Here is a 15,481-nt window from a genome sequence, read left to right as displayed (position 1 = left end):
TGTTTTTCTCCATTGTGGTAAGGAGCTGGCCCACTTGCCACGTCCGTAGCAGCACGAGCAGCCAAGTACTGGAAGCGCTCCTCCCTGGATGTGTTGGGGGCCGAATTGCAGGCAGCAGAGAGACTACATCTGGGCTTTGCTGTACTCTTTTAGTTGTCCACCACTAGCTCAGGTCCCCTCCATGCTAGGTTTTAGTGAGAAGCAGTTGGAGAAAATCTACTTATAAGGGCGGAGTCCGGGGGAGCTCCCTCTAGGCCTACAGTTAGGTGAACTCAAGTCTTTATGCCCCGCCATTTCTGGAAAGAAAGGGATCTCTCCCGCAGCCCCGGTGTGGCTTTAAAAAGATGAAGTGTGATAGGCGGAGCTCCGCACTGCAGGGCACAGACTACACCCTCTGCCTGTTTTCAATCACAAATCAGGGCTTGCCACTACAGGTTGGTAGGCATCAGAAGAATGGGTGAAAGAGGCCTGAAGCACCCGGTCAAGGTTGCACGCTTAAAGTTGCACAGTGCTCACAAGCTCGGATGTCACAGCCTGGGGCAGTGATATGAAGGGGGCAGCGCTGGTGCAATCCAATGGGCTCCTTGCCCTACATAGCCAGTAACATAGGGAGCAGCACCTCACCCTCAATCCCTGCACAGGCTCTCTTCGGAGTGCCTGACAGCCTGTATGTATATTTCTTAGTGGCGCGCGGCTGCTCACCTGGATCACTGCCGCAGCCCCAATTTGACAGGATCAGCTTGTGCTTGGCATCCAACTGCCATCGAGTAGCCTGGCCGTTCTTCCTTCAATGCCTCACTTCCATCTGTCATTTTCCTGGCGAGGCCGAACCCATAACCCTGCATGCCCACGTCTGCTGCAAGGGCTTTAATCCGGGATGGAGTTAGAAGGGGGAATGGGCGAGGCAGTGGGAATCCTTTCCCACAGCACCGAATGACAACGGGTGGCACTGCACCTTCAGCCGCAGGCTGTATTTATTCATGATCTGCAGGTCTACAGGCCCACCGGGTCCACCTTCTTGGGCTTTAAATGAGCACTGGCCACATGAGTCTCCGACACTGTCACCGTGTTGACCAAAACTGCACCCAAGGAGAAATTATGCTGCAGGAGTTGCAACGGTTTCATGCCTGCACAGATGAGGCAGGACACTGACTGATGGAGGCGGATGACGAAGGGGTCCAGTGCACTCGGAGTGCGACCACCATCTTGATGCCCCTTGTTGTCAAGTTTGATAATAAGCTGTGTGTTGTTTTTTGACAGCATTTCTTCCATGGACGCTGATCTTATTGGGGATGTAGCATTTTCTCTCTTTCATTAGAGATAAATATTTGAGAACAAGGCTCTTGAAGGTAAGAACTTGCAGGGCATGTTGCTAGTGGGGAGAATGAAAGCTGACAGAGATATTGGATTCTTTGTTGAGTGAGAGGTGTTTGTTTCATTAGTGGAGAAAAAGAGGTTTAGTCGTTCTTTGAGAGAGAATTTCTGAATCTTCTGTCACCATAAAAGCAAGGTCTCTGCTTAGAATTTGCGTTACTGCGTTACTGAGTCACTGAGGGTATGTTTTGACAGACTGGAAATAGATATTGTCAGATTATCTATTGCCCCTCTGGTCCCTATCTGTATTATTTCTGCTTGGTTTGTCGGTCCCCTGGATTTTACTTCAGCAACCTCTCCTTGCCTTTCTAAACTCTAGACAAAAAAGATTGTCCTGAGAAGTGATTATCTGAGCTCAAGCCATTGTGTGGGTTAGAGGCATCTGGAAAGGTCACAAATTAGATGATTCTAAATCTGGCCTAGGTATTATAAGTACTATAATTCTGACTCTGGGTGTAGAAGTCTTCTGACTGGTAGGACTGTTTTCTCTTTATTATAGTTTCTTATGTCTTAGTGTACCATATCACCCATCTTTTTCATTTCAAATAGTATTGAATTCTTCAATTATTTTGTTCAAGGTATCAAGCACTTGTGTAACTTCAGAAATATGATTGGTCTCCACTAGCAGTTTTTCTAGTACTGCTATCTCTTGTAACTGTTTCTTACTATGTTCTAGAGCTGTCTCGATCCCAAGTAACATCAAATGCCTGGAGCAGATGTTAGTGTTATGGCTGAAGCCCCTTTAAATTTGTTATCCTTTCTTAAAATCTCTGGAACATTTCGGACCTGGAGATCTAGGTGAATAATGCTTGCTTTTTAAATGCTCTGTAAGAATGCATGCATGCAGCTCTGTTCTCTCATGCTTCTTTTTACATATTTCCAGTTTTTCAAGAATAGCATTTTTGGAATCTACACTGGCCGGGTTCTGAGGTAATAGAAGTGAGAGGCCACTAATACTTTTAGTTATATATTCTTCTGTGTAGAGAAGAGATTAGGTCACAATGTTTAAAACTAGAAACTTCCCATATCTGGAGTGAATGGTACATAAAGCTCACCTGGTTATAGATACCTCTCTTAGAATATTATATATGAAAGGAGCAGCCCTTATGGCAGTCAAACCTTGGCATTCTCTATATACTCAGAACAATGCTTCACCTGTAATTCATTCATACAAACTTTGTAGATGAGCAAAGAAATGTATCCTTAGCATCCCGTTATTGTAGTAAACCCAGTATTACATGACGTTCTCTGTCTATAAAAGGGCTAGAGACTCATGAATTCCTTCCCAACCACCACTGCCTACCACTGTCTCTCCTGCATTTAGTTTTGAAGAAGATAAGAAATGACTGGGCCAGTAAGATCTTAGTGGCAGTGGCTTGGACCCGGAAAGTGTGGTACCCTGGCCATACCAGTATGTGCCTCTGTCCTTTGGTGAAGGTGCTACTTGGGAAGGATCTTCTGTCTTAGCAGCAGGGCAGGGTGCTTCACCAAGGCATGCACAATCTGCATCTCCATGTTTGAAGATTCAACTGCAGCAGTTGGCCTTCTTCGACCTGCCCTCTAGAGCATTGATAGCAGCCTGGCAATGAGGTGTCCCGCCACAAAATCAGTGTACGCCAGTCATTGGGACAAATTTATTGACTGGTGCGTCACACAACAAATTCAATTGTTACAAGCAAAGGTACCTGAAGTGCTGCTGTTTGTTCTCTCCTTAGCCCAGCTAGTACTTGCTTTGGGCACTATTAATTGTGTCCTTAATTATTTTTTTTTTGTGATCACTGGATGAGCCTTGGTTACTTAAATCACCTGCTTTGATGAGATTTTTGAAAGGTTTGCACCATTAGTTTCCATCAAATCCCTTCGTGATGCCCGAGTTGGACTTGTACGTAGTTCTAATTTATTTTGATATGCGCCCCTTTTGAGCTGTCTTTTGAGACTTTTGGTATTAAAGACCGTCTTTCTCATCACGGCAACATTGGATAGATGCTTCTAATGAGCTCTAGGCTCTTTCTTTTAACCCACCTTATACCACTTTCTTCCCAGATAAGTTGGTGTTGAGGTCCCGAACTTCCTTTGTACCAAATGTACCCACTCCTTTTTATGTCAGGCTGGCTATCACCCTTCCGGCTTTCTTTTGTCCACCTCATCCATCTAAGGAGGAAGAGACTATTGTTTGGACCCAAAGAGGACACTAAACTTTTATATTTATCCTGCCAATGAGCATTGAGTGGATGAATAGCTCTTTGTAGGGGGTTTCCCAGGCAACAAATGGCAAGGCAGTGCAAAGACAGACTATTTCTCAATGGATTGTTCTCTACATAAAGATCTGTGTAGTTCTGGTGAAGAAGTGGTCCCTAGAAGGCTTCTGCGGTCATTCTACCAGCTCCTAGAATGGTACCACTGTGTTAGCATGCAGAGTGCCTGTCTTCGGCATCTCTCAGACAGCTACTTGGATGTCTGTATACACACTTGTGAAGCACTACCGGTTTTGACAGTCTGGTCCGTTGAGGGGGGCATTCCACCCTGTTGATCCTGCAGGATCTTTTGGTATAAAGCCTGGACACAGACCCACCACTTTGGGAGATACTGCTCTGGGATCTATTCACAAGGTGAGAAATCTGTGGTTAGTAGTATCCATCAGAAGAACAAGATACCTACCTTTGATAACCATCTTTCTGGTAGATATTATATCTAACCGCGATTTCCTTACTGACTCTTCCCAATTTTGTGAACTGGACTCTTTTTGCATCTAAGAAGGTCCTAGATTTAGAGATCTGCACACTGTCCATGCCGATGACAACCTAGAAAGCAACGGAGACTAGTGCTCATGGATGACACTTGTATGTTGCTCCATTTGCCACTTCTGCAGTGGAAGGATGTTGGCGCAGAGCGGCACAACATCATCTATTCACATGCAGGAGTACTGCTTTAAAAGTGTCCGGATTCAGTCTGACACTTGAGGAATATTCACAAGGAGAGGAATTTGTGGTTAAATAGAGTGTATACACCAGAAAGAGTTTTACTGAAGGTAAGTGTTAGAACTGGAACCATTGGCTTGGGTCTCCCTTCCATTTATTTACTGTTGCCTCCTGTGTTTTTGCTAGTCTAGATGCTTTGGGCTATTTGCCAAAGTGCAAGTGCTCCCTATTGTAAATTGTTGTAATGGATTAGTGAATCCATGATTGGCTTATTTGATTTACTTGTCATACCCTAGTACAGTGCACCATGTCTGCCCAGGGCCTGTAAATTAAATGCTGCTGGTGGGCTTGCAGCACTGGTTGTGCCACCCACAGAAGCGGCTTGTAAAATATGGCTCAGTCCTGCCATTACAGAGCCTGTGTGCAGTCTGGGACTGCCATGTCGACTTAGCAAGTGCACACACTTGCCAGTCCCTAAAACTTTCCTTTTCTACATATTAGTCACCCCTAAGCTAGGCCTAAGGGCTGGGTGCAGTGTATGTAAAAGGTAGGACATGCCCTGATGTGTGTGGCATGTCCTGATAGTGAATTACAGCCCATTTCGTTTTTCACTATTGCAAGGCTACCTGTTCCCATAGGCCAGAATGGGCAGTTTGAATATAACATCTTATAATCTTAACTGACCCAGGGAAGAAGGTAGAAATTCGGGTTTAGTATGCCTGAACTCAGAATGTTAAAATACATCTTTTAGTGAAGGTGATTTTTACATTCTGCGTTTGAAAATGCCACTTTAAGAAAGTAGATATTTTCATGCCTAACCATCCAGTTGTCTCTGCTAGGTTTGTGTATTTCATATCTGGTTTGTGAGTGACAGGGCACTGTAGAAGGCCTTGGCTCCAGCAGTGTGATGGGTCAGGGCTGAGCTGAATAGGACTTGCATTTAATAGAGAGTAGGGGGGGGTTCCTTTCACTGACCTGGGCCAGGTCTGCTCTCAAACAATGTGGCTCCACCTCATGCCAGGAAGCTGCATCCAGGAGGACAAAACTAGTTTTGGCTGTGAACAGACACCCTCTGCCTTCAGAGGACAAAGTATTTTGCAGTATAAATATTGGGGCCCAGACCCCAGAACTTTAGTTCACTTCTGGGAATCAAGGCGGACCTTTGTCAAGGAGAGAAAGCAATGAAGCTAAAGGAGGAGACTGCCCCAGTGCTGGTTGCTGTCTGGGGTTGACTTGAAGTGGTTACTCATTTCCAAGAAAAGGGAAAAGGAACTTTGTGTACGTTATCATCTTGAGGAAGATCTCCAAGGGCGTGAAACTGAGTTTACCTCCTATCTAAAGTCACAGGGACACCAAGACTTCACCACCAGCTCCCCCTGAATTTCTATTCTGGGAAGGTGCCTGCTTCTGTTTTGGGCCCTCTGGGGACTGCGTGTTGCTGGGAGTTGAAAGCGCGATGCATCGAGGAGGAGGCATGTCGCTGCCGTATCGACAAAGACGCATGTCGCCGCTGCTGCTGTTCACCGCTGCATCACCGATGAAGCACGTCGCAGCACCGGAGAAGCATGTCGCGGCCGCAGAGGTCGCCGTCGCATCACCAGAGTAGCGTGTCTCAGGGCCTGTCGCGGCTCAAGAGTTCACTGAGTAACCGCAGGGCCGTCGGTTGTGCATGCATCGCCTCCACGCTGTCGCATCAAAGACGCCATGTTGTTGCATCTCCCCGGATCGTCTCATCGATGGCGCCATCTTGTTACATCGTCACTGGGCCGCCGTAAGAAACGACTCATCAACTCCCCACACAGTAAGGAACCGACGCATCCACTCCCCTGAGTGTAAGGAACGGCGCATCAACTTCCCTGAGAAGTAAAATGTTGCATTGTCTACATTGAACTAAGCTATTTTCTACCATTTTAAAGACTTATTTTTGATTGCAGTATTGTGTATTTTTGTCGTTTGGTCTTCTGTTAAGTCTAGTAAGTCTTGTAAAGATTGCTTATTTTTCTAAACTGGTGTGGCATCCATTTTTTGTGTTTTAACTGTATGTGTTCACAAATGCTTTACACACTGCTTCTGAGATAAGCCTGTCGGCTCGTGCCAAGCTACCAAGGGGGGGAGCAGGGGTTATCCTGGAGTGTACCCCCTTTCCCTGACTAGAAGCAAGGGCCCCTACTTGGTCAAAGGTACCTCTCTCTGCCAACTAGAGACCCCAATTTCTAACAGTAAGTAACTTTTTCTTCAGTTCCAATGCCTTAACGAAGACCTATTTCTTCCAAAGATTTTTAATGTAGTCTGTCATTGTTTGCGTACAGCTCAATAGTTTGTAGTGAGTTGCAATAAAACCAGTGGTTTGATTTTGTATTGCAGGCTGCTCATTAAAGAAATGGAAGAAAAACAGAGATCGGAAAAAGAGGAACTACAGAAAATGCAGCAAGAGGTAGAATTTCAACGAAAAGAAACTGAGATTGTTCAACTTCAAATCAGGAAACAAGAGGAAAGTCTGATACATCGAAGTATGGATATTGAAAGCAGGCTAAAAGATTTACTTGCTGAAAAAGAAAAGTTTGAAGAGGAGAGACTACGGGAACAACAGGAGATAGAGCAGCAGAAGAAGAAGCAGGAGGAGGAATGTTTCTTTCGAGTTCATGAGGAATTGCAGAATCTGCAAGAAATTCATAACAAGGAGAAAGCGGAAAAGCTTGAAATATTTAAAGAGTTGGAAAAGCTTAAAAGGGAAAAGGATGAACAATACATCAAGCTGGAATCAGAAAAGAGAAGACTTGAAGAACAAGAAAAAGAACAAATAAAACTTGTTGCTCGTCTTGAAGAGCAGCTCAGAGAAAAACAGGAAATGATACAACTTCTAAAGGGAGGAGATGTGCAACAGTTTGAGGAGGAAAAAAAGCTGCTAGAAGACATCAGAGAAGACCTCTTGAAAGCAAAAGAAGCCAGGTCTGAAGGCGAAGAAGATTCTGAAGAAGTTGAAAAAGCAACACACAGTTATATGAACTTTAAGAGAACACAGCTGAAGCAGTTGTCACGCTTGGAGGCAGATTTGGTTCTGCAAAGGGACTACCTGGAAAATGATGTGGCAGAAGACATTGAAACTGTAAATCGTTTAAAGTTAACATATAAAGAGCATCTGAACCTCCTGGGTAATAACAGTGCACATGCTTCAGATGCTACTAAGCTGGCGGAAGAGACTGAAAAGATAAAACAAGCGGAGTACAGGCTGCAGTGTAAGGAACGGCAACTTCAGTATTTGAAGGGAAACAATTTGCCATCTTTATTGGAAGAAAAGCAAAGAGCAGCTGAGGTCCTTGATAGTGGGCTACTTGGGTTAGACAACACTCTTTATCAGATTGAGAAAGAAATTGAAGAAAAGGAAGAACAACTTGCACAGTATCAAGCTAGATCTGATCAGCTCCAGCAGCTTCAGGAATCATTTGAATTTACTGCCAATATTGCTCGTCAGGAAGAAAAAGTTAGGAAAAAAGAAAAGGAAATTATTGAGTCAAAAGAGAAGCAGCAGCGAGAAGCTTTGGAGCAAGCTGTAGCCAAATTGGAAAGAAGGCACTCTGCCTTACAACGCCATTCTACCATTGACCTTGCAATAGAAGAGCAGAAGCGGAAGCTTGCATCACTTAACAACAGCAAACAGCAGGCTGGATTGCAGGCTAGCCTAGAGGCTGAGCAAAAAGCACTTGAAGAAGACCGAGAACGGTGAGGATTATTTGGAAGAATTGTGATTTTTTTTAGATTATTTAATTTAAAACCAGTTTACATTAACTATTTTTTTTAAAGAAATTTTTATTAGTTTCTCCAGTTGTCGTACCATCAATTTGATATTACATTCAAAACCATTGCGCAGGTGGTCCAAAAGCCAGTTTGTAACACAGGATTTATCAACTCTAAACACCCTTTGTCTAACTTCCCCACCCACCTCCCTCTCTACCCCCACCCCCCCTTGTCAGTGTGCCCTCGCCTAGCCCCCCAACTAGACGTGCAAACCCTCTGCCCTTGAGTGTCCAACTCCAAACAGTGGAGGACGGCCTCATTGTCAATTCGGAAGATAGGAGGTTCCGTTCAGTCACTCATTTATGCTCTGAGCTCCTACTCTGAATTCACAACACTTCTCACCCTAGAATGTGTGATCCGACTCCTTCGATATATGCTTAAGTGGCCCCCGCCCCGTCTTGCGCCCCAGTGTTCCCTGCTCTGATCTCTACGCCTTGTTCTATCTCTGCGTCTCCTTCATCTTCCTCATCAGCTTCAACAGGCGATTGGAGCTCCGCTACTAATGCGCCCCACGCTCTTGCCGCTACCAGCGCCTTATCATTGGAGGTACGCCTGGCTAGTTGTAGACGAAGCGTCCCTTCACTGCTCGTCAAATTAAAAAAACTCCCCCTCCACCTTTGAAAGCTAGGTCCCGATATCGTTTTCCAATGCATGGTAAGCTTCCTCTTCGCCATAATCAACCCCAGATCGTAAAACTTGCTAGTAATTTTAGTGTTGGGTGTGTGTGGAAACCAAAGCAAAAGGCAAGTTCCCATCTCCACTTCCATCTCGCGCTCCATTACCCGGTTAAACATGTCACCACTTCTGTCCAATAAGAACCCAGTCCCGCGCAGGACCAAAGCATGTGACCAAAATCAGCACCTTCTGCGTTACACCTAGGGCAAAGCAATTGAGTTCCCCCGAAATATTGTTGAATTTTTACTGGCGTTAGATAGGCCCTGTGTAAAGTAAAAAATTGCACCAGTTGAAACCTGGCGTTGCGCGTACCTTTCCAGGCCCTCCTCAGAAGCTGTGGCCATGTCATCTCAGGTGTAAGCTTGCCAAGGTCCTCCTCCCACTTGCCCTTCAGCCTATCTAGAGGTGGGAGCCCTTCCGTGGACAGTCGCCTATACAGACAGGTGATAGCCTTGAATGTGCCCGCTGCCATAGTGAAATATTGACAGCCCAACGATGTCGGGGTTCGGACAGCCCCATCCTCCACTGTTTTTGGAATCCCGTTACAAGGGCAGCGTGTAGTAGATAATCCCCCCTCGGGAGGTCAAAGGCACTCTGCAAATCTTGGAACGGTAACAGGGTGCCGTCTCTGTATAAATCCCCAATCATGTGGACCCCGCGTTCCTTCCAGCCGGCCAGCGCCGACCAATTTCCTCCATGTGGGAGGGCGGTGCACATGCCCAAGGGGATTTCCGGGGCATACGGGTCGGTAAACCCCGCTCATTTCTGGCTTCCTTGCCAGCACAGGCGAAGGGTGCGCTCTTCAAGAGTGAGATGATCCAGCCTAATTTTTTTGCCGAAGCACTATAAATGACAGCACATGGCGGGGAATAACTCTACCCTGCGGCCCTTCCGGGCCTCTAAACTTGCACGCTACAGCTTGTGTAGGCCATTGCAGCTGTGCCGCTAGGTAATACTGCTCGAAATCTGGGACTGCCAGTCCCCCCTCCTCTCTCGGCCGCGTCAGAGTGTCCAGCGCTACCCGCCTTCTGCCTGAGCCCCAAATAAACCCTATCACCAGCGCCCGGAGCGTCTTGAAAAAGGACACGGCAATCCATACCGGCAAGGTACGAAAGAAGTATAGCAGCCGTGGGAGGGCCACCATCTTTAAGAGCTTTATCCTCCCAGCCACCGACAGGGGAAGGGTTTGCCAAAATCCCATACTACCTCTGAGCCCCCTCACCGCACCACCCACATTTCCATGAGCGTGGTGTATGCGGACGCCCAAGTACGGCAAGCACTCAGACTCCCATCGTAAGCCCTCTAGCATCAGGGGCTCTGGACAATCCGGGGTCAGGGAAACAGACAGGTCTTATTCCAGTTCACCTGTAAACCTGATAAGAGGCAAAACTCCTGAAGAAGGGCTCGAACACCCTGTATGGTGTCCTCTGTATCTGCCAGACACAATAAGAGGTCATCCGCGTATAGGGAGATGTAATGACTCTCTCCGCGCAACAAAACACCTTCATAGGATCTTCCCCGTCGAGCGTGCGCCGCCAATGGTTCGATAGCTAGTGCAAACAATAACGGAGATAAAGAACAGCCCTGCTGGGTACCTCTCTCCACCTGGCACGCCGCTGATATGGCGCGCCCCGTGCGAACCCTGGCTGTGGCAGAAAGAGTTATAACAGTCGGGTCCATCGTATAAAATCATCTCCCAAGCCGAATTCCTTCATCACCCGGTATAGGTATGGCCACTCCACACTATCGAATGCCTTTTCGATATCCACCGACAGTACCACAGCTCCCGACGATCCTTCACCTCTTTTCCCCATGATCCGTATCAACCGCTGTATGCATGTTGCAGTATTCCTAGCGGGGATGAAGCCCGATTGATCCGGGTGCACTAGTGTGCTCATGTGATCCAAGAGCCGCGTGGCCAAGATCCTACTCAGGATCTTGTAGTCTACCGTTCGCATCGAGAACGTGCGGTACGCTGATCTAGAAGTGGGTACTCCGCCCTTCTTCAGCAGTGGCATTATGACCGCCTCTCTGGAGGACAGCGGCAACTTGCCCGATTCCCACGCCTCTCTGTACACTATGTGTAATTGCGGTGCGAGGAGGTCTATGTATGTTGCATAAAACTTCACCGGGAGGCCATCTGCACCCGGCGTCTTTCTCCTGGCCATGAGTTTAATGCTACCCTGATCTCTGCTAGCGAAATCACAGCACCTAACTTGGCACTCATCTCGGGTTCCAGTCGCAGCAACTGTGCTGCTTATAGGAAAGCGTCAAGGCCATCGGGCAGCACCCTTATTTTACTCTGGTAAAGCGACCCATAATAATCCAGAAATTGATCATTGATCTCTCTCTGCGAATAGACCTGGCCCCCTGCCGGCATAGCCAGCGACATTATTGGGGATCCCATGGCAGCCGGATTGGCCAGCCAGGCCAGTAGCGTTCCCACCTTGTCCCTCTCAGCGTGTGCACCCACCGTATATTCTCTATAATCAAAGCAGCGAAGCCGCTCAACCTGAGTAGCCACCTTCTCCCGTGCCGCCACCACCTGCTCCTGCCCGCCTACGTTCGTGTGACTATCCTTCTCCGCCTGTCGCAGGCGAGCCTCCTCCTGTTCTATGTCGCGCAATAGCGTCTTGCGCGTCCCCGTGGTGGACGAGATGCATATCCCAGCTCCACATCTTTGAAGGCGTCCCACTCATGAGCTCTATTCGTCGTTGTCCCTGAGTTTTCTAAAAAAATAATGTTCAATGCCCTCTCTGACTTCTGCACTAAATACTGGGTCTTCTAACGCCATTTGGTTCAGTCGCCATGTCAGGATCGCTTGCCGCTGTCGTGACCAGAGCACTGTTATCAAACAAGAGTTATGGTCTGAGAGTGTCCTTGCCAGATACTCACTATGATGTGTGAGTTCCTGGACCAGTTTATATTAACTATAATAATGAGAAATGTTTCCATATGTACGTATGGACAGAATGTGTATAATTTTAAAGGTAATTTCAAATTGGTTTCATCAAATCTAGAGCCCTGCAAATTCCCAAAATGGTTGCGTATGGAGATGTTTGTGTTCACATAGACCATGGTTTATTTAGGTGACCTGGATAATACTGAATTTGCTCAATTACAAAAGTAGGCAAGTATTGATTTTCCTGAGAAAACTTGTAAAAGAAACATTCTCATGAAAACATGTATTTTTAATAATTTGTAAAATGAGGTGTTGTAAATTTCCAATTTAAATCAAACAGTGATTATGTCCAAAACAACAGTTTTCTGTCTTTTTTGTTTAAGCCATTCTACCTTAAAATGGATCAGATTGAGAGTGGTTAGTGGTGGTTGTCTGCGTGTAGCAAGGGATCTTGTTGTGAACCATTGTATGGATCCCAGCTGCATTTTCTAGTCTGTTACAGGGGCCAATGTTGCCCGAGACATAGGGTAATATGGTTGAAATAAAAAGTGCCGGTTAAATTCTTTACATTGTTTGGGACCCTAAATTGAGTTTTTAGTGCAAGTTCAGGTAGGGCTGGTCGCAGCTGTCAGTTATAACTCAAAACATCACTATAGCTATTTAGGCAGGCTTCATTTACTTTAAGATCCATTGCAGCCTTTTCATGATCTAATAAGTGGAGTTTTTTGAGACTTTCATTGGAGTAGAGTTCTAGGTAAAAAATGTAGGTACTGCTGTAGCGGAAAATCTGATGGACTAAAACTAACTGTTTAACAGCATCAGGGCTAACTCATCCACCTCTTACTTCTAATGTGATGCATCTCTGCTGTTGTTTTAGAGGAGAGGAGAGCCGAACATCACATAAATTCTAATCACAAGCACTAATATACGATCAGTCAATAATGAGAGTTTGGTATGAGTTAAAGGGTTTTAATAATATTCTTTTAGTAGTTCATCTTTATTGTAGATCATATGATGAATTCAGATTAATCTCAGTCATCAATATATGATAGAAATATAAAATTAATATTGATTAATCAAATTATATAACAAATGCATTAAAGCACGTTCTATAGAGAAAAGAATCCCTATTCTAACAATCGGGTGGCAATGAAGTTAGTCAGAACCCATAAAGAGTTCCAGTTCAAGAGATTGAGAAAAGCATGGAGCTTTAGTATTAAAGTTAGCTCAAATGATCAAAGCAGAACTTCCTATAAAAAGAGGTTCAGTCAAATCAGTAGAATCTCAAAGCAATGCTACATAAAATCTAGGTTTGTAAAATGTTAAAAAAAAAAGTGGGACAAAAAGAAGTGTTAACCCGTTCAGCGCGCGCAAATTCTTGCGCTGTGCTGAACGTTCCATTGGGCCTATGGAACCATGACGGAACGGTTCCGTCATGAGCACAGGCCAACCGACGCTCATGACGGAACCGTTCCGTCATGAGCATGGAAGGGGTTACCTTACTCTAGGAACACACAGTAAATAGACATCACATTCTGAAGCTTTGCAACATGATGCTCTTCTCGCCTCCCGTCAGCCTAACAGTGTTCAATGCTCTCCTGGGAACAGGATCACTCCTCATCTTCTCACAGAAATACAATAGACCACGGACAGCAATGTTTGCAGCTAAATTATATGGCTTATATATATGTGTGGATTTTGCCTCATTCAGTCCGACTTCCCCACGTATTTACTACATCTTTAACCTTATAAAGGCTCTAAATATTTATCTATATAAAAGTCAAAACATCTGTATTAATGAAAAGAAAACATTTAGCTGAACCACCATTGATTGGAAAAAACAAGTTAGTTAAAAAGTCACTTTTTAAATTCTGCATTTCAATGTATGAATTCTTCATCACCCCATTGAATGACAAACACTAATCATGAGTTACCAGTGGTCTGTAATTGTAAATAGAAAATGTTGTTGAAATACTTTGAAACATTTAAGTAACTATTATTTACTAAGGAAAAACATGTTTATGGAAAGGTCAGGAATTTAACTTTTTATGCATATTTAACATTTCTATTGAAGTTTGTTTTTCAAGCAGCGTTGCTTTATCCATTTGAGGCCTAATTCAATAGTTTACAACTTTTATGCTTTTTAAACACATTATTTTCATCAAAGCTTGCATGTTAATTGTGCACATTTATTATAAATTGTATTATTTTCTTGTTATGTTTTTAAATCCCTGTCTCGTTTACACCATCTGATGGTTATTTTAACAATCACGGTTTTTTCACAAATTAATCTTCAGGGTTCACTCTCACTTTCAGTTAAGTATTATCTCTTTCTTTTAAAACTATATATTTTTTTGCCTTTCTGTATTCATCACAGATATGATAATTGAATGCTAATTCCCTTTCTGATCATCTGTCTCTTGCTCTGATCTTTCTTCAGTTAATAGAAAATGTACAACCTTTGTAAAAATCAAACAAGGTCAGTCTGCAAATCCCTACTATTAATATTAGCCCCTTCGATTCGCCCGTCGGCCAAAGATAGTCGCGAGCACTATCTCCGTAGTTCTGCGCACGTCCGTTGGCCGACCCGGTCCCACCCACTCAATAAAACCGCTGCGGTTAGTACAGATATAGCCCTAATAATCCATTTTACAGCTGTTGCAAACCAATTTCCAATAACTGAATTTCCTTTGCCTACATTTTCTAAAACACTAGGTATCTCTTATGGTTCTAGTTCAGGTTTGAGGTTAGAAATGTTTTTTGTGAATTTTTTCCTACTTTCGTCCGGTATGTACGAACAACAATGCTAACCTTTCAGCATCTTCCAGACACCGTCCCTCTCTGCGAGCAAAATGTCTAATGCTAGGCAATTTTGTAAAATCATGTATGTAATAGCCACTAATTCTGTATTTGCAATTAATAAACTCCAAAAGTACTTCTTGACGGTTTGTCAACAACTGTAAAAATATTTGAATTTTCTAATCTTTTTAAAAAAATCCTACTGTTAGTATGATTGCTCTAAACATTTCTCCAACTAGTTGTGTTCCATCTCCTATGCTACATGTATGTCTGTGAGATAGTATCATTGTTAATGCCTCTATACTATATAAATGATACATTATAGGAACAGTATAGGAAGCAGCAAAGCTAAGTAGCTAATACCCTGCCAGTCAGCTGGCAATACAAAAAAGGTATTCTGTCCACAAACGAAATAAACTCCAGGAAAGACTGTTTCTTCTTTTTGTACAATTTGCCAAGTACCGCCCATAATTTCATGTGTGTTTACAACTACTAATTCCTACATGACTACTTCTACTTTGGGTTCTTCATTTATAAACACATATTTTCCCTTTTTGTCTTTTGTCTTATTTCAATTTTGAATAGAACATTTTCTTGTTAAATTCATCTTCTTTCTTCCAAACGTTTTTCTAAACCTCTTCCTCTCGATTTTTACTGTGTGAAATGTTAGTATTTCTTTCCTTTAATGTGAAGATGAATACTTCAATTGGAGGTCTCATTAAGCAGGTTAAATTGTTTCTGTATAACGTAACACAATAGTCATGGACGGTCTTAAATAATACCAAGCTGTGTCCATTTTTTTTGCTTATGGGTGTAAAGTCATCCTCTTCACTAATGGAACACTTGAAAGGACTAAGTAATAATTTAAGTAAAAATATTCAAAGTGTCTTTCCTATATCCTAAGGTAAGCAAAATACTACATGTTATTGCACGTGACAAAGGTATATAGTGATGTCACTTTCTCTGTAGCTGATGAATGTAAGTGGGCACTGACATAACATAACAGTCCTTTGCGTCT

At 44.0% G+C, this 15,481-nt stretch overlaps 1 protein-coding gene across 3 annotated transcripts in view; it reads left to right on the top strand.

The window, feature by feature from the left end:
* Nucleotides 1-15,481, top strand: part of KIF16B (kinesin family member 16B) — a 1,618,961-nt gene that overhangs the window by 1,059,867 nt on the left and 543,613 nt on the right. For all 3 annotated transcript variants that reach the window (XR_015296683.1, XM_086927730.1, XM_086927729.1), the window contains exon 19: nucleotides 6,657-8,012. Coding sequence is in view for 2 of the 3 variants with exons in the window: in XM_086927730.1 (XP_086783856.1) it covers nucleotides 6,657-8,012 (1,356 nt within the window). In the remaining variant the exon portion in view is untranslated. The remainder of the gene's footprint in view (nucleotides 1-6,656; nucleotides 8,013-15,481) is intronic.

Source organism: Lissotriton vulgaris, chromosome 6 (genome assembly GCF_964263255.1).
Source record: "Lissotriton vulgaris chromosome 6, aLisVul1.2, whole genome shotgun sequence".
Classification (NCBI taxonomy): Eukaryota; Metazoa; Chordata; class Amphibia; order Caudata; family Salamandridae; genus Lissotriton; species Lissotriton vulgaris.
This window is presented reverse-complemented; position numbering and strand designations above follow the sequence as displayed.